Source organism: Glycine soja, chromosome 9, assembly GCF_004193775.1.
Source record: "Glycine soja cultivar W05 chromosome 9, ASM419377v2, whole genome shotgun sequence".
NCBI lineage: Eukaryota > Viridiplantae > Streptophyta > Magnoliopsida > Fabales > Fabaceae > Glycine > Glycine soja.
Window position 1 is genome coordinate 2,836,873 of NC_041010.1, and position 25,222 is coordinate 2,862,094.

Consider the following 25,222-nt stretch of genomic DNA (forward strand, 5'->3'; position numbering starts at 1 on the left):
TTTAGGCACCGATGTTTTCTTGGTAATATCAATTTGGGCAATTTCATCTCATTTTCATCTCTTAATTCTAAGAATAATCATTTTTTTAGGGTAAAAGATTGGTCACCAAATCAATCACTTATCAAAACTCAAACTAGTTAACTAGTCCAATTTTATTATGCAAATATATCAATAATAAATTCTTCTAATTTTTAATGATGCATAATTTGTCATTAGAAATTAAAAATAAATTATCATTTTCATAATATATAGTCACTCTTGAATCATATATATTTGAGATAAACTTTGCTTCTTTTTTGTGTGACATATACTTTGTTTTGTTTAGTAAAATTTATATTAGTGACGATTTTTAAATTAGAAAATAATATATATATATTAATTTCAAATATGTTGCGACAAACCTTGATCACCGGTGAATAAAATTATAATGAAAACTTATTTCTTTTTTACTATTGTGAATAATATGACTAAATACACTAATGATATAATATATTATTTGTGGATTTTTTTGCTATGCCAAAATCAACCGGGTTATATTATCTGCAGTATTATTATTATTATTATTATTATTATTGTGTCGATTAGTCATTGGTTACTTATAGCAAAAAAACCACTGGTATTTCTTCCAAAATCTGCAAATTTTGTAGGCAAGGAAGAAGACGAATTCTAAATTAATGTACAATATTAAGGGATCATGCTAATTGAAAGCCAACTTCTCATATCTGCGTATAGTGGCGACCATATGGGGTTGCTATCTCTACACATACACTAGCTTTTTCTTTTTATCTTTTGCCACTTTATTAATTTTTCTTCTTGAATTTGGATGGACAAGCCATGACCCCTCCATGTGGTTTAGGGAAAGCTTTTTAAATAAATTATGCAGATTTTCAAATGCTATTGTCCTTTTCTTTACCTTAGCTTTTGTTGTACTCACATGGAGCAGGCCATATGAAAAGCAATTTATATTGTTAAAGTAAAGAGAGAAAGAATAAGTAAGGAGGGTTGGTTTTGCTCACATGGCAAAGAGAAGTGGGTGGCAACATGGTTTATGGTGTTGGTGTGTGTCTTAGCACACCACATGTGACTATGATTTTTCAACGCCTGTTGTGTACCTCGTTATTCTCATAATTTCATACCTAAATATATAATATATGTTGTGCTCGATCTTCTTCATTTTCAGCACATATAATATATATTACCTGCTGAAAGAGGCTTCAAGGAAACAAAAGAACAGAGGATGATCATGACCTTGTTTTATCTTGAAAGTGTGTAACTGTGTGGCATCATCATCGTGTTTTTTGGTACAACCATTGGTGTTAAGGTAAAACTAAAGAATAGTAAAGTGAAAAGAATATAAAGCTCTAAAAAACAATAATTTGTATGGTTTATTCTTTGATTTTTTTTTTGTTGCTTTGAAAAAGAAATTTGCTGCTGCTTTTATTATTTGATTAAAATACACAAACAGTACAATTTTATTTATTTTTTATTTATAACGGTCTGACTTTTATTGCTGTGTTTAACAACGTGAAAATTTTAAAAAGATCGATGCACGAGTTTCTGAAATAAATCGTAAATGTTATATAGCTTATGATTTGTTAATATATATATATATATATATATATATATATAAAATACTATCATATATTAAATAGATTATCATTAAAATACTTTTTATATATAATGTATTTACTAATTAAGAAAAATAATAATACCAATTGTTCGTGTAAATTATAGACTACAGTTTTAAATAATTTTTTATTTATCTGTTCATGTTATTTTATTCATTTAATCTGAAACGCTCATTTCACTCTAGTTATTTCTGAATGAGAGAGACTTAAAATCATAAAAAAAATTCTCCTTTTCCACTCTTCTTTTTTGCCCATTTTTAAAACAAAACAATTTCATTTTCATCTCCTATTAATTTACTATTTCTCCTCTTTTCACGTGCTCTTTCGTATCTTAGTGAATCATATATGCTTTTTGGTAGAACTTCTGATGATATTCACATAAGAAATGATCAAGAATAGAAATATCAAAGCAATCAAGAACCTTAATGTTTCATTTACCGGGGACAAAGATTTCTCATCCTCATCACTACCACGTTTCCCACCTAAAATTTACAAGCATGATAAAAATAAACCAAAATGGTTACGCAATCTATTCTTTAATCTATGTCTTAAAGCTACTCTAACCTACCTTTAATATATAGTTAGTGTAGTCATAAAGCACAAACTGATAGCTACTTATTTTAAGTAACGACAATTGCTTTGTGGCACCGTTGTATGCCACAAGCTAAGCACTAATAATTTGATGCTTTTGTGGAGGTATATTCCTAATTAATTATAATTATGTTCTGAAGTTTGGCTCGGCTCTTTAGTCTTCAAAATTTCAAAATCAAGTTCTAACTGCGGAATAATTAATAGTACATGGCTGTCATGAATGACAATTTTCAAGTTTCAACAATATATTTATTATCACTTTTCATTTAATTAATGAAAACTATAAAGAGAGATACACAAATATCTAGGCATCCCTTACTTAATCAATTGCCTCCTTTAAAGGTCAAGCGATCATATTATTCATTTTATACTTGTTAGTTGTTACGTTTGATAGTCAAGATTAAAATAAAAATAGATAGTATGATGAAAAAAGATATATAAGAGTAGAAAAACATGTAACCATAATAAGCTCTTATCTTGTGTTTTTATTTTATTATATTTTTGGAAAAATAGAATGTAAAGTTACTTTTATAATTAAGGAAAAATATATGATTAAACTATTTTCATATAAATTATAAGTTAATTTTATAAGTTAAACTTAATAACTTATTTTAATTTCAGCCTTAAGTTAATTTTATCATTAAAGACAATAGGATTAAAATATTTTCATATAAATTGTAAGTTATTTTTATAAGTTAGCCTTAATAACTTATTTTAATTTTAGCCTTAAGTTACTTTTATCATCAAAGACAAAATATGATTAAACTTTTTCATATAAATTATAAGTTATTTTCGTAAGTTAATCTGAATAACTTATTAAAATAAGTTGAAAACAGCTTATTAACATATCATAAATTATTTTCATAAAATTTCCTAAACGCTTAACACAAATGTGTTTGTCATAATATAAATTTAAATAAGCTGTAAATATACTCTTCCCAATAGACCTTACCAAGCCTGCATCGAATGCCTCACCTAAGTTCACATAAGATTCGAAAAGCATCAAGTGAAGGTAAATTTGTGACGTCACTATTTAACAACACACCTCCAAAAGAAAGAAAAAGAAGCACACCATACACTATCCAATTATATGGCTCTTGTACTATAATGTTGTAATTTTTTAAAACAACTACCATAATGAGTATTTTTTTAAAAATTTATGAAAATTGATAAATCTTATTTTGAAATATGATTTCATTATGAAAAAAATCATGTTTCAAAGCATAATTTTGTGTTTGAGAAAACTTATATTGAAATTATATATGCCCATATGATTTTAATTTTTTAATTATTAAAAGCTGAAATGGTATATTAAAATATAATTTTAACATGTTTTTTAATTATTTTAGAAATCGTATATTAAAATACGATTTTAGTTTTTAAAGAAAAAAATATTTTAAACAAATAAACAGTAAATCTTATATCAAAGTATGATTTACTCATTTTTTATAATTTTAAAAAAAATATATATTTTGGTAATTTTTTAAAATTCTATCCGTTTTCGTAATTAACCCATTCAATTATCCTTTGTACATTTAAAATAAATAAAAAAAATTGTCCTTTGTAACATTTGAATTGACATAATGTAAAGAAATATTATTAAAGAGTTTTCACTAAAGAAACATCGATCCAAGTTTAGTAAACGACTATGTCCGAAGATTGTTTTTATGAAGGACACGTAAACCATATATATACATGCACACGCAAAAAGAATTAAACTAAAGTCATACCAACCTTTCAAAGATTATAATTAATTAAGGTAGGTTTACTCATTTGTTAATAAAACAAAATGGTATAATCTATTTAAAAAAAATTAATACAGCACAATTATGTAAAAAAAAAATTATTTACTGGTATTGTAACTTAATTCACAGTGAATATTAAATTTAAACTAAAATTTTAATTTTACGATATATGAAAGCAAATGGAAGGATATAGGAAAATGGACCAATTGTAAGAAAAGAAAATGATGAAATTAGATTACAAGGTGATTTTCAAAATCTATTGCATGTTAATTTTTTATAATAATTTATGAGTTAGATTACTTCCACACATTTTTCTCTTACATAGATAACTCATGTGACACCAATCATATCATGTCCATTCCTTTCCTCTCGCCAATTTCATCATCATAAAGATCATATTCATCACATGTAAAATTATGTGAAGCAAAATTAAATGAAACCAACATTTCCCAATATTATATGCTGCTAACTGTAAATGTTATCTGTTAAAGACAGTTAGTTGAAACCTGAAACGAATATTGCTTAATGAAGTTTCTTACCTGATCTTAACAAATATTTTTCGGTGTGGCATCAGACAAATTGCACTCAAGTTGCTTTTCACTACTATTATTATTATAGCAAGCCAACATTCCTTGTCCTTTTTCCTTTACAGCGTTATCATACGAAACCATTTGATCAAAGTTTCAAAAGCGACACCCGTAGAATTCGTATAGGAAGAGAATTGGGTGGAATAAAAGTATTATTGGTTTCATTCTTGGGTAAAATAATCGAGAATATCTTTGTCAGAAGAAACATTTTTGGGAGAAACGCATGATTAATGGAGAGGAAAACAACACAAAGGGAATAAATTTGTTAATTTTCTTATCCCTTTTGAGTGCAGATACTCTCCTCTACGGTAGATTAGAGAAATATTTGGAGCAGTAAAATTTTTATTAATCAATATTAACCTTAAATCATATACATAATCACACCAGATTCATTCTCTATAAAAAAATTTATTATTAAAATGTTGCATTAGTATATTTATGAATATTATAGAAAATGGATCTAATGTGGTTAGGTGTATGATTTAAGATTAAAATTGATCAATAAAAATTTTATTACTCCAAATACTATTCTAATCTACTACAGCAGAGGATCTGTACTCTTCCCTTTTCCCTTTTCTTGAGTCTGTTTTTGCTGTGATGGTAACATTTGTGTTACGAGTTTCATTAAGCAAACTCCACATTGACCTATGACCATTGTCACTTGTTTGAAAATAGTCATGCTTTTTATTATATGGAGCAGGATGTGGACAGATACAACATAGGCCCTTTATTTTATATTCCCATTTCCATTTCTTCTATAGTTTTTTTTATTAATCAAAATCACATTTGGTCCTTCTTTTGCATTTTTTTTCTATTGTCAGAATCCCCAATTGGGTGACCCTGGCATGGTGTAAAAAGCAATATTCAATAGCCACATGGGGAGATATTGAATTCTGGTCACCGATTACAGAAAATCTTGAAATAAATAAGTGCAACAATCACGTGACAAACTTTAAAGGCACGTACCAGTAAATACTGGAGTAGTACGAAAGATTAAAGCTTTTGATTTGAGAAGGACCTATTGTTCAATAATTAATTGCCTTTGGTGGTAAATTAACCCATACCCTCCTTTTTCTAAGCCATTTTTGTTAATGAATCATAATCCTGAAATGGGGTCTAGGAGGGAAGAGGCACCACTACTATTGATAGCGATGAAACTAAGGCACTCGTGTGCTCTCTCTGCCACCGAAAGTGAGAGGCAGTTTTTTGTCTGAGCCTAAGAATTAACAGCATGGACGCGTGATGCGGCCACGTGTCAACTCATTAGTGGTTCAGGCCATTTGCCCCCATGTGGAGGAGCATGTGAAGTATTAGCCTCAGCTTCTGAGGTACAGCCAAATTCAGTTTATGTTTTTTTCTTTATTTTTTTTAAAAATTATTAGTACTAGTATTATTTTTTGGGGGTGTGTTTTGTGATGGTGGCTTTGGCTGGTAGAGGTTGGAGGAGGACGTTAATGTTAGTAGAAGAAGAAGAGAGAGAGGGTGATGTAAAAATGTCTGCAGTGTCGTACGAGGTGGGGGCGACAAGCCACATGGGACCATAGTAATGTGTCGAATAAGCATGTTTTTGGCACTTTCGGCAAAACTTTAGAGAAGTGGAGTTAGCCATGCAATTTCATTGACACAAACTTGCTTTCCCCAACAATACCCTAACCGGGTAACCTTATCCTTCTCTATGTTACTGAGATAAAGACCAATAAATTCCCAGCGTTCAGTGCCTTGTTGGTAGTTTAAAACTCTTTCTAGAAATTCACTATCATAAAACCGGATCAGTATGACAGGGATTACTTAAAGCAATAGAGCTACCAAAATATACACACACAACCTAACAAAAATTACCCATTTGCAAAAATCTATAACCAATTATAACCTACGCACCACCACGATTTTAAAAAACTGTCTGTAAAATAGTTTTAGTTGTAATACAAAGTTTTTGAAATTTTGCAATTATATATATGATGATCCCAATTTACTCTATGGCGTATTTATTTACACTTTTCGGTAGAGAACACTATTGATCATGTAAATCAATTGGCGCTAGTTTTAGACATGTAATTATATTATACTCGTATATTCTAAAGGAGAGAGTTTTCTACTCTACATTGATCTTATCAGACTATAACAAGTTTATCTAAAATTTTGCTACTACTCACAGTGGCTGTGCAAACCATGAAGAATGAATTCTTTACCTTAACAAGGACATACACATTTATAAGTTATTACCCTCAAGATTGGATCAGTTCAGTTTGCAAGCTTCTTAACTCTACCTGACCAGCTTCTTCATCATCATATTATCATTTATTATAGTCTCTTCTTTAATCAATCCACCACTTTATTTAGACAAAAACTGAATGCTAAAACTTTTTTTTTCAGAATCAAAACGAACCCACAAGAAATAAAATAAAATCATAGAACATATAATTGATGTTACATTACATAAACCATCCTTGATTGCAGTAAAAAAAAAAATCCTTCATTGAGGAAGTTTTTGAAAAAAGGCAGCGATAATAATAGAATAACAGGGCGAATGGTGACTCCAAGAAACTGGGGCTGGTGAAATCTTCTTCAAACAGGTTCCTTCAAAGAGTGAATTCAAAAACAGGATTCCTCGCTTGAGGGCTAAGAAGATGCATCCCTTGTTGAATCCCCTCCAATGCTTCTGATTTCTTCGTCTATGCCTATGCCTCCAGAGATGGAGGAAATCGACTTCTTAAGGTAGCTTTCCTCTTCTTTTGTGGAATCGTTGATACAGTCAATTTAGTTATCGAGATATACACTTGGTGATTGAATTCTAATTTGTTGTTTTCAACTACTAATACATATATATGCTCTCAAAGTCTCACATCCCTAAAGGAGGATTGACTACCTGAGGAAAAGACCTGATGTAAAGGATTTCTTTCAGAGGATTGAGGAAGTTAAAATTAAAAGGAAATATATATTTTTTATAAATATTAAAAAACAATATTCTGATAAATGCTCCAAGCTAATTAATTATGAGATTGTTTTGCTCAAAAGGTAAATTTGAAGAGAAAAAAAAGAGAAAATAGAAGAAGATATAATATGTATGTACTTGGCCATTAACATAAGCCGAGTAGAGTGAGGGTGAAAACGAGGCAAATAATAACAAAAGTAAGAAAAAAAAATATATGAAACGTGGCATAATCGCCGGAAAGTGAGATCAACTAGGCGGCGCGGCGGTGGCGGAGGTGGAGGCGGAGGAAGAGCCTAAGAGTAAGTCAGCGAGAGCTTGCATGGCGCGAACCTGCATCTCGAGCGCGGGTATGTAATCGATGGCCTCTTCGAGAATCACCGGAAGCGGTTCTTTTCTGCAACCGGGAACCAACCGGCCCAGAACCCTAACTTTCCTCTGAACCGCGGGTAAGGTTTTCCCCCTGAGCCGGAGAACGCTGAACCGGGCCTTTTTCTTTGGCCGGCCCGGCCCAACAACAACAACCTTCTGCCTCTTGTGAACCGGCTTCCTGAACTTGAGCTTCAGCCGGTTCGTTAAGATGGCGCGGCTCCACCGCGTCCTCCCCTTGGCGGCCACGGCGAGCACCCTGTCGGCGGCATCGCGCACCGCCCTGCCGCGGCGTGGCGCGTCGCCGGAGATGTTGACACGCGCGAGGGCCTGGTGGAGCTTGGAGGAGTATAGCTGCTGCTGCGCGTGGGTTTTCCATTTCGCGTCATGCTGCTGTTGGTGTTGCTTAATAGATTTCTTCTTCTTCTTTGTGCGGTGAGAGTCACGCGAGCGATCCGCGGTTGGATTCGCGATCAGAGATGACGACATGGTACAACAACGTTGGGGAAATTAAAACCTAAAAGGGGTTTTGTGGTTTTCGTGGGTTTCTATTTGTGGGAACAAATTGTTGGATTCAGATTCGGGTGAAAGAGGGAAAATTTATGATTTTTATGGTTAGATTCCAGAGGTGAGGGAATAGGGTTTGAAGAGATATATGTGTATATATAGTTGAAGGAGCTTCTGAAGTAATCTAATATACTTATGAATGGAAATTAAGGATTTGAGAGAGAGAGAGAGAGGGTGGTGGTGGTGGTGGTGGTGGCTGGGAATGAATGATTTTTATGAATGAAAGAAATAAGAATGAATGGTGTTGGGTGGGTGGTTGAGGTGTCCCTTCAACTTCACTAGGAGGTTGAGTTTAAGGGAGAGAGAGAGAGAGAGAGGGTGGAGAAGGATTATATAAAGGAATGGCGACACCCCACGCGTCCTTTTCCTTTTCTTCTTAACCTAATAATTAACTACTAAGCTCCTTCTTAATCATGCCTTTCTTTTTAATTTGGGTTTTGTTTGGAAGCTTGCATGTTCGGATGTTGGGCCTTGCTATGTTTTGGTTTGGCAGCTGAACAGCTCCATACTTGTAAATAGATAGATTTTCTTTTTTCAGTAACACAATCTTATTTTAGACACCATTGAATATAAATATTTCTTTGAATAATAGATATTCAGACCTTCATTCATTATAGAGGACTAATTTATTGGTTGTTACAATAATATTGTGTGATGCATGACTCACATGTGAAAAAAATTTGTTGATCGAATGAATTGAATTTTTTTTAAATTGTTGTATTATTAGTTTAGTCATGTATATATTATTCAATATACTCTTACAAATTGTTTAAATTTGGTGAAAAGGAGAAAAAAGAAGGAGAAAAATTAAAATGATTTTCTCTTTAGTTTGGTTGGACATGAAAAATGAAGGAAAAATAATAATATATTAGTCCCACCTATTTATTCTTTCTTCCCATTTTGTAAAGAAAAAAAGTGACTTATAAGGGTTTAAAGACAAAAAGTGTCTTTATTTGTTATACAACTCTTTTTTTTATTTGGATCATTTGTGTTATTCGGTATTTTTTCTTTCTTTCATTCCACTACATAACCGAACAACTTACAAAATTATCTCATTTTCTACTCATTTTCTTTTATACTCCTTTCTTTCTTTTCATTTTTCTTTATCTAAATCAAACATACTATTAGTCTTATTAGAATATTTTGGTGTAGAAATTTAATAGAATTTTTTATTCAATAAATAATTTTTACATAAGAATTTATATTTAATAATTTTTGCCATAAAATTAACTACCATTTTGCTTTGCGAAAAATAAGAATTAACATCAATATAATCTTTAACGATAATCAAGATTAATTTATCATTTGAGGCATGAAAAAGTGAAATCACATTGATTCTTTTGTTATATATTGTTACGGTGTTTTGTCTAATAAAGTATTACAATCCATTAAGTGCTCTTGTTGTAATAGATTATTGCCACTTCTGCTTTCACGTTGCGTTGTCTGTACTTATCTTTTCTTCGTTTCCAATCTCACTTTCCCTTCCTTCCTATCTCCAAACTAGAGAGCATTTAAAATCTCGTTAGTGGAATTGTTTTCGTACACAAACAATTTGACTTGCTAAATATTCCTTAAATCACATGTTAAATATTTTTTATTGATAAAATATCCTTTCCTCCTTGGTCCCATTTTCATATTTGTCCTATTTTAATAATTTTTAAATATTTAAAGCAGAAAAATATAATGATAAAATAAATTAATTTCATTAAGTTGAAATTAATTAATATAATTTTAGTTTTTTTAAAAAAATAAAGAAAATAATTTCTATAAAAGTTGAAGTATATAAGTTAGTTTTAATTTATTAAAATGTTTAATTTATTTACCTTCTTATATTTTTTTTCTCCAATAAAAACTTGTGACAAACAAAACGTCGTCATTATCTCTCGATCTGCACCAAGTATAATTAACAATATTTTAAAAAAAAAAAGATGTAGAGCACATGCATGCATGGGAAAAATAAAAGGTTGGAGAGAAAATAAGGGAAAGAAACAATGGAGGGAGAGGGGAAAGTAAAGAGAGAATGAGAAACAGATAAGAGAAATGAATAATACTCTATCTTTTATAGTAAACTTGTCAGAGATGACAATGGAGTATGCAGCACGTTGACATTTGGGATGCCTTTCCACCTGTCTTTTTATAATTTTAATTTTTGTATTTTGAAATCAAATAATGATATTTAAGTCTTATTTATTTTATCTTATTTTTAATAAAATATATTATTTTCCTTTTATTGTTATTTTTGTGAAGATATTATAAAGACATTCTTTCACTTTTCATTATAGAGATAGTTATACTCTTTTCTCTTTCCCAGTGCCAATTTTATTTTTCTTTTTTTAGTTTTTACACAAAATATTTGAATATCACTTATTTTTTTATGCTTAAATTTTTTTTTCCTATATATAGGGTATGTTTGACCCAACTTATTTTTAACTTAAAAATTACTTTAAGTTAAAGTTAAAAATAGAACTAAAAGAAAAATATAAATTGCTTGTTAAATTTCATTTTTTTAGCTTAAAATTTTTTTAAAACTAAAAATAGACTGTGCCAAAGACTTTAACTTCATATAAGACATTCATATGGCGTCCACAATGAATTAAACCTGCCAGTTAATGGATCGTTAATATAAGGACTAAAATAAATATCAAACTTTTCAAAAGATCAAATTAATATCACACTTCTATTTTATGTGACAGATACAATTGTATATCTTGAGTTTTTTTGTGTGTAAGAAACTTTGTAAAATTAGGCTACACATATATATATTTGAAGAACTTGATATAAAACCTACCAATTTTTTTTTGTTCTTGTAACTTCCCTAAAAGGTACGGCAGCACACATGCAAGTTCGGCTTCTTTGTAAATAGCTAGCAATAATTGACCCAACCGTATCCTCCAAATCACATCCAAAGGATATATGTCTTCATAAAGCTATTATGAAATTCCACTCACTCATCTAATTTTGAGAACTTGATTAGGTTCTCGAGAAAGACATACCAGCAGTACAAGGGCTATTAAATAACATAAGAAAAAAATATATTCCTAAAATAAATTTATATAATATTTGTACAGTTATAAAAGTGATAAAAGAAGAATAATGTTGCAGTAATTTTCAAGATGATTAAATAATACTATAAAAGAATATCATATAAATAATATATCTCAGACACAAAAGACATGTTTCTTTTGATTCAAATATCACTTGGGCTAAAAACTGATAACTAATTTATTGAGATATTAAGATTCAGTGAAGGAGTTAGTATTTTTTCAATAAATATTTTTTTATATACACATATCAATGTTTGTTGAACCGTTTTTAAATTTTATCCGATGAAAGAATTTTATTTTGATATGTTCCTGTATTCGGTGGTTATGGTTGTCTCTCTTCAAATCTTACAGCTAACCTTGAGTACAGCTTTTTTGGCATTTATGATGTTAACTTCCGTTGAACGAAAGCAATTTTTTTTTTCTGCTCTCAAAAAATGTTGTTAGCATTGCCTCGGAAATCGTGAATCATCCACCAAACTTTGTTTCCATGATTACACAAACAAGCATGTCATCAATTGTGCCTTGTGATTAAAAGCATATTTTTACACACATTTGTGATGTTCTTCTGTCTTAGTATTTCAGTTTATTCCAGGATCTTTGTTGAATTAATTTGACTTGAGTTATGGCTAGTTAGGGTCTTAGGGATAAAATTGTACCAATTCTTACTTTTTATTTATAAAATTTAAATTCAAAATCTTATGTAATAAAAACCAAACTTCTTATTGCTTGAAATAGAGACTGGTGGCCTAATAATGTTTATAATCAGCAAATGTCGTTTTAGTGATTATTTGACAAAAAGGTATTGCAGTTAAAAATGCATTTTACTATGTCGGTAAAACTTCCCATCTTCTAATTTGAATGTAAAACTAATCCAAATGGTTCTCTTCTGTTTAGTAACCTAGACAAATAAAAAAAAAAGTAACTTGAAAAATAATAACCAAATCGATGAAGTTGCATATTACAGATTGCTGCACTTCGTAGCTGTTATCCAAAGTGCGACCAAATGTGCATATCTCAGTTAAAAACTTGTTTTCCTTTACTTGTTTAATTGTTATAGTGGTAGATAACCTACAAATAAAGTATAGTTGACAACAAGTACTTAATGTGGGATAATTTTGAGTGCAAAAGGTATGGATATCCAACATTTTTTATTTTTATTTTACAAAGTAGCAGAATTGGAAAACACTCCCAATACTATACAAGCTCAAAGCATTAGTAATTCCACCTAATTACAGCTACTCAACTAACTCCAAGATGTCAAGTGATCTTCCTGATAAGAGTAACCCACTAAGAGGAGAAAGAGCCGTTAGGGGATTCGATCCACACCCATAAAGAAGGTGAAAGTTTTTTCTGGATCCTTAACTATTTATTTCAACTCGCATTGGCATGGAAATGTTTTTTCACCCATAACAATTTTACTCAACTGAAGCATATGAATTTTACTAAAACGGTATGTTGGGTGAACGAAACCAAAATTTAAGTTGTGCATTGACCCTGCATAACCAGTACATTCATTTAATCCTATGTCTTTATATCTCCCATCAAACTTTGCCCCCAAAATCACAAGCAACATAATGCCAATCAACACGAAAGCTCACCGAGCTCAACTTTGACAAATTCTGACAATATTCGAGTTTCGGTGCCCCGATTACTTTATTATGAGCATTGAGCAATTCCATCAATACTCCATTAGGAATGGGGCATGTATGCACTTACTTGTCTTTCACCTATTAACTGAAAACATAGGCCCCACAAATTGTTTCTTTTTCATTCCGTGCAATGATTATTGGGTTTGATGATCTGCTAACACCAAAATAACACTAGAAGGAAATAAGATTGATTGAGTGATTAAAAAAAAATCTATTAATAAAAGATTAATAAATTGATAATTAATATTTACTGATAATAAAAATGGAGATAGATAGATAGATGCATTTGCTTTGTTTTGTGGGTTGTGTTGTTGCACTTTTCTATCCCCTGCATTGGTTTTGTATTTTGGTTGGGGATTTGGATTTTTACTCCATTGAGGTTGTGGATAGTTATGCTCCACAGTATACCTGAAAATTGAAATGGACCCCAGAACCCTTTGCAATAAATATTTTATCAATATGATCCTCAATTATTTCATTGTTAGCCCTTCAGAACCAAGCAGCTGACGAACAATATATATGGTGTCTCGTCTTGCTTTTTGTATTTTGTTTCAGAGCTTGCTTCCCACCATGCTCCCATTCCCAGATTGTGATAAAATAATGTGTGGTGCAAATTCAGGGGTTCAATATCGTGTCCCTACAGCAGAAACTAGAAAGCTACTCAACTAAGTGATGGATTAAAAATATAAATGTTTTTTTTTCATCTAACGAGTGACGTGATATGATAAAAAAAAAAGGAAGTAAAAGAATGAAACAAAAGGGTGTTAGATCATTTTTTATATTTTAACAATCTTATTATTAGGAATGATTCAGAAATCTACTAAAGGGGCTATTTATTTTGTTAATTATTTAAATATCTGACTTTTAATAATTATCTAAAAAAACTTTTAGCAAATAATTATATACGTTACATGATATGTAATTTATTTTTAAACTAAAAGTATTACAATAGGTACAAAAAAAATAAATTTATACTACACTAATTAAATTATTTCAAAAGCTTATATTATTTTTCAAATACATTCATTGCTTCTAAAATATTATTCAGAATACCTGTAATCATTGTTATTACTGAGAGTGTTTTTTTAAAATTAAAATTACTCATATATTTATTGAAATTAACTATATTAGATGATGTATTGATTAAATTTTTTTATTTTATATATTAATAATGAAGTATTAGAAATACTTAATTATAAAAATTTGATAAAAAATTGTGTTAATTAAAAATAAAATGTCATAAAAAAATCTTATGGTACAGACGTATAGTTAAACCAATCCTTTAATGAAAGTGCTATAATCTAATCCCAAAAACCTCTGCAGAGCCCAATGCTATAAAAAAGAAAAGCCCAACAGAGGGTGCCGAAAATGAAAACCCAATCAGTTGGCCCAGTACGTTTGAGTTGTGCTATAGCAAGGTTCCATCGAAGATGGTTTGGGTTTTAAAAATCTTTACAACAAATTTAGAACTGTCAAACGTGACTAAGTGAGGTTTAGTGCGTGTCTGTTTCTCCTCCAAGATCCACGTTTAGAGTAGAATCACATCAAAAGTGATGCAAAAACAACTATTAGTCTAAAATGTGGGTCAAAAAGGGAAATGCAAGTTCAATTTGAAAGTAATTGGAGCAGCTTCTGCATCATTTTTTTAGTACATATGGAATTCCACAAGTATGGTTTCCCAAAGGGAAATCTCCGTACAGGTACGGGAACGACACAAGAGGTTATATTGTATATGACTTCCATACAAAACTGTTTATATACTATTTGAACTCTAGTTCATGTACCATCTTATTTCAATCATTATGGCCTATGGGTGGCATGCATGTGAACACATATAGAAACATGAATGTGCACTAAATTCGATGCAGCGCTAGGGAATCAAATTTGCTTTTCCTACATGATGATACTCCTAGCACGACCCAGTGGTAAATAACAGCCAGTCGTCTCCCTGGGTTTTGGTTAAGCAGAAACAGTTAAAGTGGATATAGACACACTCTTGATGTCCCACAGACTGAAAAACTCAACATAAGATAGTGTTTTAGTGCAATTTTTGCTGATGCCGATGCACCAAATCTTACTTTAACTAAAGTTAGTTCTGAATGTCTTACTCTCATTGGCTTAAAAAGTACATGAATGGATTACATCAAAACTTTCACTTTTTAAACCACTAGTGCCTGGCCACATGCTAGCTCCATGCTTGGTGATATCGCAATTATTTCACCACTAGAATTCAAACAACACAAGTGAATTTAAGTCGGTTTCCAAATTTCAATCAATGGTTTTTAGTGAATCTTATCAGTAAGAAATAGATCTAATTATTCACTTTAAAAAGAACAAGACCTATATTTGATCAGCCATCAGTGTCACTATTCTATCAGCATTCTATATCCTCTCCCCCGTTAGTTTTTAACTACCTGACCTCCATGAGTAAAATGTTAACCGTTAATTTATGCTAGTTTCTCAAGCTGTGGATCCCATCATTAAATTCAGTGGTGTAAATTATCTTGGAACGTGAAAAGTGTTATGCAAGATTTTCCGAATGTTGTTCATGTGTCAACATAAGACCTACATTTACTGGGCCAACGGATAGAAAATGGCCTAGAGAGGTATTGAAAGAAACTGGTTCCACACTTCCATCAATTAAAGGAATTTAGGACCCTAAAATAAATAATAAAAAAAAAAAGCTCAGAGAGAGAGAATGAAGACATGAACTATAAGCAAAAACTAAAATAACATCGTCAAAGAAACCAGTGGTGTTTGAATATACATTCCCAAGACCACTAAAAAAAAAGAGTACGTGTTACCGCAAACAAAAAATTGCCAAAGTTGAGGTGCAACTGACCAGCATGTGAAGTCCTGATCATATTCTTCTTTGTGAATATTGTGATTTTTTCTCTCACATACATGTTGAGCATGTTGCTAGCATTTGTCTTGCTCATAAATGCAAAGACAATACATGCAGCTTAAATGAACCAACAAAACCTTTATAACGCATCAACAGTTCAACACAAACCACATATACGCAATTAAGATGGATTGCTTTATAAGCATCGTTTGAGGTAAAACTGATAGTTTGATACACATCTTCTGCTAACAGCAGTAATCAACCACATCATAAAAGTACTCAAATATGTATAAAAACTTCAATGGAAAACAATGCAAGTTCAGGGCAATTCTAATTTTTAAGTAGCTCAAGTCAAGTGTCAGACTAAGAACCAGTTATACCAGTTTCATGATTTCCAAGAATTTTCAGTTAAAGAGATATATTTACAAGCTACATAACTGAAGATGTTACCTCTTCTCCCATGGTTAAAAAGCATATAAACCTTAGTGGAATCGTTCAGGTTGGCGTCGGTCCTCTGTAAGGGCCACGAGTATACGAAGTGAAGAAAAGCAGAACTGATACTCCAATTACCCAAATGAAGGTACACAGAAACAACATTCGATTTTTCATCGAAAGCAAATGAGCAAACTGATCTCTCTCCTCTGGCAGGGTATAGGTTTGGAGATCGCTTATAACATACTCAATTATTCCATCCATAAGCTCTCTTCTACATTGGGGAGCAGCGTTGAGGACATCAGTTTTCACATTTCTGAGAAAATTCACAGTAATCTCTGCTTCCACAGAGTTAAACTTAGAACTATCAAATTTATCGGTGCTGATAGAATTAGTGGAGCTAATAATTCCCGTCGCGTCAGTGATTTCTTTAGGAGTTAAATCAGATGGAACCAAAGTCACCGAGGAAGGTTCTTCCAACAAGAAGGTCTGAAACTGAAACATATATAAAACACTTAAATCAGACGAAGCTTCCAGTATCAATTATCCTATCAGTACAAAATGCCTAATCAATCCAATATCCAATTGAACTCATATCAACAATTAATCAACACATGTAAGAATTGTGTCCGATGCATAAACAATAAAAATTTAAAATACAATTTGCACACCGAATAGCTTAAATTAGAAATACGATTGACAGACTTTCCAAGCTGCGACAAATTTTCGGTAGCGTTTTCACTGTCTTGTCTTCACATGACTCGTATCAATTGAAAGCGGCAACGGAAGCATCACAAAACGCAGCGGAAGAAACAAAACAGTGAGATTCGAACTTACCGTGACATCTTCGCCGTGATTTGCATACGAGATCTCTGAGATCGGTGATAAATCCACGGAATCTTCAGAAACGGATGCAAATGCAGCATTCAAGTTATTACCTGTGATCTGGCGACAGAGAAGGAAAGGAACACGAAAAAATGAATCTAAAAATGGAAAAAAATAAAAAAGCAAAACAAAAAGTGTGAGAAATTAACGCTGATGAATTGTACTGTGCCTTGTTCGACTTCTTAGACGGAAAATCCTTGAATCTGCCATGGCGATTCTCTGTGGAGCGCGCGAACACTTTGTGTGGTGTTTGGTGCTCTTTCATTGGCGTTTGGCGGGAGTTGAACAGTGATATGCGAAATTTCAATTTTTAACTATATATAGGTCGAGAATTCGAAATGGTGTTACATGTAAGGATAATATTTTTATATAAGCGATAAAAAATTCTTATATATTTATTATTTAACATTAAAATGATTTTCCTATTTAAATTTTTATTAAGAATTATATTTGTGGTACTTTATTGTATTTTTAACAAGTGAATAGCAGTGCCTTTTTTATATAAAAGTTATAGATCAGTTTATTACACTTCAAAATAAAAATAGATCAACTTATTTAATTATGTCAATTGAAAAATATATTATTAGCGATGAAAATAAAATAACCTATATTTTTTTTAAAAAAGCACTTGGATCTTTTTCATGTCCATGTGTTTGTAATTTAAATATTTGAATCTTTACCTATTTGGTACTTGAACTATTCAATTTTTTTTCAATGTAATGTTCATATTTCATATTGGTATTTTGTTATATACACTTTAATTAACGGTGAAAAATCAATGAATAAAAAATATTGATTAAAATACAAGTATGAACTATAACTTAATTGTTGTAAAAAAAACTATAAATTAATTAAAATATTATTTAAAGATCTTCAATAAAACATTAATATGTTGGTATAAAACGAACACATTTTGGATCCTTTGAATAAAGTCTTATATTTAAGTGTGTGATAAAAAAATATGATTAAGATAAGAAATTTTATTAAAGATGGTAGTCATATTTTTTAGAAAAATTAATCATTAATAAAGTTATTGCTTCACACCAATAAAATAAACTTCAAAATTTATTTAGAGACTAATTAAAAATATATTTTATCCTTATAACTATTACAATAAATAACTTCCACGTAAAAATATAAACTTAGCTGACAAATTTATAAATGCATTGCTATTTTAGAAAAACATATCTAAAGTCTCAAGTTTTTTTTTTTGCCAAAATAGTATACAATGATGAGTTAATAGAGTTATTACAATAAGAAAAATGTTATGAGCATATTATCTAGCTAACACATTCTTTTGAATGCATCATTTTTTATATTGATAAAAATTTATTAAAAATGATACAATTTTTGGGTCTCATATCATATTTAAGGATTTTTTCTTTTAATTTTATAATTTTCAATAAATTTTAATCAATTAAAAAATTATTTAAAGAAGTACGTATACTAAAAAATATATTTCTAACACTTCTTATTAGAACAATGAAACAAACAAGACATACAAATTGTAGTTTGTGAGGTGTGATGAACGAACATAAATTTCTAGTAATTCCCACCATAAACCATAAAGCAGCGGAAGTTTACAAATCGCACGAACATGCACAGTGAAATGATGCTCTGAATATTATCTCTAGCCGAAGAAAATCTCATTTAACTAAAAGGAATTTTTATTTTAAATCAGCAATATTATTTAATAAGAATGACTCTTTGATGAAAAGTGTTAATGACTTTGTAACCAATAAGAGAGGAAAGAGTACATGAATAGAGGAAAAAAGTTATTTTATAAGAAAAAAACATTTTCCTATACTTCACACACAATAACCTATTTTTGTATCCATTCAATATTTTTCAATTTGATTAAAATAACCAAATATTCTTACAATTTAGTTCATTTGATTCACCCACGTAACAAAACGTCTTCTGCTTTGCCTTAAACTATATATATATATATATATATATATATATATATATATATATATATATATCTTTTCTTTAAGATTATGTTATAAATTATAGTAATTTTTTCTCTTGAAATAAACTTATTCCCCACGAAAGCTGCTCCAAAATGGTTTTTATTGTTAATTATTAATTAATCATGAGAAACTTTGAACTCTTCTACAAATATAACAGTAAATCATAAACGTATGCTAAGTGTCAACGGCTGCAGTTACATGAAAATATATACAGTGCATATCGTCATCGGACAGTAAAGTTTTAGTCAATTTACATCAATTGGTCTATTAAAAAGCAGAGGATAAACTCTAAATCCATATAAAAACTTATGGATTTATTACACAAAAACATTACACATTGATTTGAGGTAACCCAAAATTCAAGCCTCGATAATGTATAATGTTTAAGTTTATACACCAAGTAATGAAACTATCAAAGTAAAAATACACAAGAAGTTATAAAATTAATTTGGTGATGGAATGAAAAAAAAGAAAAGAAGGTATGATAAGTTTAAGTTTTTATCATTAATAAAAACTAAGAAACTAATAATAAATATTTATCGATAAAAAAAAAATAATATGTATTAAAATTAAAAAAAAAAACACCTTAATTACCTGATCAATGCAAAAAGTTTTGGTTAAGTGCGAGATACTTGTTAAGGTACAAATAGTTATTCTCTATCGTCTCATGCCGCGCCGCCATGAAAAATGGGGATTCCTCACAAATGTCTTCAAGCTTGAACTTGAAATAGGGTCAGGATTGATCTTATCGTTCCTCATGGCTCTTGAAGAAATAAAGAGAATGAAAAGTACAAATAAATATTATTTTATTTGTAAGGATTAAAAATACATTTAAACCTAAAAATTAACACGGATTATGACTATTTTTTATAAAATTATATTGTTGGTTTTTTTTTAATTTTAGATAACTTATGATTGCAATATTGGTTAATGAATATAAACTTCACCAAAAGTTAATAGTTGATTTTATATAATTAAAACCAAAAGTTAATATTTTATAATATATATATATATATATATATATATATATATATATATATTTCATTTCAGTAAGAAAAAATCATATTATATATAAAAAAAGCTCTATATAAATTTGCATAGAGGGTCTCAACTCTCAAGCACCTTAAGTCAGCCTACTAGGGTCATCACAGGTACCCGAAGATAACTTTGTTTATCATCCCAATGTCTAGAAGCTTATCTGTAGTATGGAATATGGATGAAGAAAACATAATGGCCAAATCCGCGGCTAAATCTAATGATTTTTATGCCAACCAGTCAAAATTAATATCTTCCCAAGAGAGACTATGTAATTTGTATAATTTTATATAGGGTGGAAAAAACCTAGCTAGCTAGCTAGGGATCGATCACCTTCTTCCTCTTCCTCCATTATGTTATGCAAGTGGAGTATCATTTTACATAAGAATTTTTTTTTAAAAAAAAAAATAGAGAGGGATCAACCTAGTTTAAGAGTAAATACTTAACTTCACTTTTTTTTTATGGACATTAGATTTTATTAGTCCAATTGAGCATTTATATTAAGTAGATCAAATATATAAATATTTTCATACAATTTAAATTTTTCATATTTCATTAAATAACTTTATTTCAACATACAATGTATTTTTCAAAATATAAGTAAATATATGATTACATATCTATAAATATTCAATTGATCTAAAATTTTAGATGAATGATCATTAACACATGATATTATATGAATGGATGGTTGAATTTACAAATTTCATATTTTATAAAAAGTTATTAAGGAGAAGAAATATAAAAACTTGATTCAGTATTTTTTTATCCACAAATGCTAATTAATTATTAAAAGTGTAAATTATATATATATATATATATATATATATATATATATATATATATATAATCTGGAAAGTTATAAAATTAAAAATTAGTTAGTAATTATCACTTCGGAAAATAATGCCATGTGCATTTATTTTATAATATTAACCACCAATGGACAATGGTGTATTTTCTTGGTTCTTATTTCTCAAAATATTAACAAAATAATGTCGTACGTGGTCTAGTATATTAATTATGTATGTAAAGGAGAGCTTATTGAACAAACGAGATTCAATGTAGTGGAAAAACTTGTACACACATTTCAATATTTCATAAAATCACTTTTCAACACACCTAAACTAAAATTCTGATTATAATCGATTATAACAATAATCAATAATGTTAAATAATATGATTTCGCAGTTATTTCAAACACACCCTTAGTATTCTATTGTGTCTCAAGGATGGTTTCGTATCAAGAAGATATCTAAATGAAGGGGGAAAAAGAAATGAAGGAGAGTTCATTGATAGAATAAAGAAATTCCTCAAACTTTGAAAACATCCAAAACCAGAATCCAATCTTGATGAGTACCAACATCCTCTTCAATTCCACTTGTTCGTTGAAAATTATGTCATTCCTATCAAGCCATATAGACCAAATAGCAACCAACCAAATTATCATCCAAATTCTCCTAAGAGTTTTCCCTTTTACTAGACTCAAATGATTAGTGAAGTGAGTTTTCCCTAATTCAGTGCTACTATCAAAGCCCGACCAGGAATAAAAAATTGACCCAACCTCCACCGATAAATCACATGAGAAAATAGGTGTTTAGGTTCTTGAATATCATTGCAAATTGGACAAAACATTGAGGAAGCATCCAGACAGATATTTTTCTTTTGTCTAAATTCATCTTAATAGGAATCCTGTCCAAAATCATCAGAAACCATGTAAAGGCTTGGGAGGTGCCAATTGCAAAGCCAAAAGTCATTCAAAAATTAATTATAGTTTACCCATCTCATCATTCTTAATTGTGACCCCTTAAACTCTTTCAGCTATTACAAACCGGTTGGTATATATGTTGACTGCATGGATTAATAATATGTTATAATGCTTTCGTGATTCATGTGGATGGTATTTTAATTACACTAATTTACAATTACTATTAACGTACAATAGTAGCATGCTATTATAACATGTTAAAATTCATAACTAAACATTAATTGTTACCACATCGGATTGTTAGTAAAAACTGGCAGTCAACTAGTCACAGTACCTGGAACAATAAAAATATAGCAAATTGTCTCCCATTATTAAATCATGAAGCGGAAATTTTGCCTTTAATGATTGAATAATTGAACATAAAACCATGAATTTGCATTACTTACCGATGATAATAATAATTTCATTTTTGGTGGCCTTTCCAAGTGATATACAATGGTATATAGCGCATCATGAATATTAATTAGTGGCAACCCCACTCAAATTCCTTGCCATCTATAGTGCTACCTCAGGGGCTACTCTACCTCTTTCCAACAGTACTGTCACACATTAATCACCTCTATAAATTACCACATTTTGCAGCACAATCGTCGTAGCCTTCAAACATTTAACATATAACTTGGTACTAGCTCTAGTATACATGTCTAAAAAATCATATTTCTATGTCTTAGTTTTCTATGCTTCTAAATTCAAACTAGTCTTGTTAATTAGTAGGTGATATATATATATATATATATATATATATATATATATATATATATATATATCAGTAACCCAGTAACCTAATTATTAAGCTCTGATAACTCACACGGTTAACTAGGTTAAATTTTTCTACGAACTATGACTTTAAGCTTACCATAAGCAACAAGTATTGTTAAAGATATATACTAAGAACTCACGTAGCTACTTATATAGCTTAATTCCTTAATGTTTTTATTGATTTATTCTATGTTTATTCCTTTTGCAGGTTGTGGCAAATTGTGAAGCATGAGGACCTTATTACTTGCACTCTTGTTAGCCTTCATGATGATGGTGACCATGCTGCATGCTGGTGCAGTGAAGGTGGAGCATGAGCAAAGAACAAAGCCAAAACGCAATCTACTGAGTGAAACTTCTCTTGGCCGAAAGGGTATGGGAACCGACACAAATAACCAACAAACCATGAAGGTTTCTGCAAGTAGTAGTGCAAATACCATTAGCACTGCTGATTCTGTCAACAATAGCAAAGCGAAAAAGAACAGCGACAATAACGGCGACGACGATGACGACAAAAATGGTAGCTATCAGAGCTACGGTCCAGGGCCAGTCCTTAACAGCCACCACTATTTTCATATTCGCACCCCACCCATTCACGGCTAGCTCTATCTAGTTACTGTGTAAGTGGGAGACCAATATATATATATGCATGGTGTTGTATGTACTGAGCGCACCGGTTAAATAAAGTGCAACTAGCATGTGTCTATATATGTGTGTATGTGTGCATGTTAGTTTCACTAAGATATATAAAGCTATTAGTCTCTCCATGTGTAATGTGTAAGTATGCATTCCTGGTTACTCTAGGGCAACTGCATGTATGCATGTTTTTCTCTTTTTGGCTGATTTTCTTGGTAAACAAGACTATATCATAAGCAACTAAAAACAAGCTAGTATAGTTCTTTAGTTTCATCTTTTAATTTCTTTATTTTCATATCTGATTGGTTTGGAAAGCATGAGTGAAGTAACTAAAAATCAGGTTATAGATTATAGATCATTCAAATTCCTCTATCCCGAGCTTAAATGGGTGACCAAAACCTGTGAACTTCATCACTCAAGCAAATCTAAATAAAAAAAATAGTGGATTAGTTTGGATATTAAAGTTTAATTCAAAATGAGTGCAACTGCAACCTGGTTCTTATTATCGGATTAGATGGTGAGTTTAGGGTTTATACCAATTTTATGTTTTTAAATTCTACACTCTTAGCCTTATAATTAAGCACCTCAATTTATAAAAAGACTACCTGCAGTATTAGAACCATTTTAAATTTTATTGTATGACCGTTTGAATGTCAAGTAAATATATATATATATATATAAGCTCCAGGTAATTCTGCTTCTATCTAGATCTGTGACAATGTAAAATTTTGTTTCTTGGATTTTGAGGAAAGATAGGCATATAAGGTTTATCTCAACCATAATATGTTTTGGTCTCTTAAAAAATTCAGACCAAACTATAGTATAAAATTAATAATTTATTGTTTATTATTTATTTCTTACTCAAGGTATTTTTGCAATTAATTCAATGACTGATAGTTTTATCAAATACATCGCAAGTTCATACGTATAAATATGTAAAATTGTAAATAAATAACATTAACAGTTTTCTAACTTATCCTCAATTAAGTTTGGATATAGTCATTTCTCAGAAGAAGAAAAAAGAAGTTTTGTCATTGATATATAAATGCTTTTATTAATTAGTATTTAAATTTAACAAAAAAGAATTAAGTTGACCATTAAATTATTTTAAAAAAGTTGACCATTAATTAATGAAAAAATTACAATTAAATTAACTATTGAAAAATACAAATAAGCAAGAAGTTACGTAATACAAATTGTGATAAATTAATGTAAGAGGGTCTTAACTCTTCACCAATGACTAATAGTGATTAGCTAGTACACGATTAGTTTTCATCAATAAAGGTTTCAGTATTATGTATGAATTTTTTTGTTAAGAGACTTAGCCTCACATCATATTATGAATATTGTTTTACTTAAACAAATTTGCCTAGCTCCTATAACAACTAGGAGGTATAAAAAGATGGATGTTAGATATGGGCTAGTTCGTACCCACATGACGGGTATTCATCATTTGAGTATCCAAGAGGTAACCGATATTTATAAATTATTATTTTTAGTTAAAATAATTTAAAAATTACAAAAAGTATAAAAAGCTAGAATAAAATATACAGTGATATGATAGAGTAATAGGTAAAATAGGATATTTGTTTATATATAAACTAGAGTGTAACCCGTGATTTTGCACGAAAAATATACAATAAACAAAAAAATAGAAAAGAGAAAAAGAAAGTAAAAGAAAGAAAAAAAAAACAAATATAATGGTTATATAAACTGTCCGGTCAACACAGGACGAATATATATATATATATATATATATATATATATATATATATATATATATATA

At 30.1% G+C, this 25,222-nt stretch overlaps 2 protein-coding genes and 1 long non-coding RNA gene across 3 annotated transcripts; 1 reads left to right on the forward strand and 2 right to left on the reverse strand.

Moving 5' to 3' along the window:
• Nucleotides 1-6,947: 6,947 nt before the first annotated feature.
• LOC114367891 (transcription factor bHLH147-like) lies at nt 6,948-8,735 on the reverse strand. The gene has a single exon (XM_028325133.1). The coding sequence runs from the start codon at nt 8,336-8,338 to the stop codon at nt 7,730-7,732; it is 609 nt and encodes a 202-aa protein (XP_028180934.1). The 5' UTR covers nt 8,339-8,735; the 3' UTR covers nt 6,948-7,729.
• A 7,537-nt stretch (nt 8,736-16,272) lies between these two features.
• On the reverse strand, nt 16,273-19,996 carry LOC114425585. The gene is made up of 3 exons (XR_003669252.1): nt 19,839-19,996; nt 17,224-17,585; nt 16,273-16,881 (listed from the first exon to the last, which is right to left on the reverse strand). It is a non-coding gene; the product is annotated as an uncharacterized LOC114425585 (long non-coding RNA).
• A 2,599-nt stretch (nt 19,997-22,595) lies between these two features.
• On the forward strand, nt 22,596-23,643 carry LOC114367319. Its single transcript, XM_028324478.1, has 2 exons — nt 22,596-22,666; nt 23,012-23,643. Exon 2 carries the CDS (start codon nt 23,032-23,034, stop codon nt 23,401-23,403), a length of 372 nt encoding a protein of 123 aa, XP_028180279.1. The 5' UTR covers nt 22,596-22,666; nt 23,012-23,031; the 3' UTR covers nt 23,404-23,643.
• Nucleotides 23,644-25,222: the final 1,579 nt, after the last annotated feature.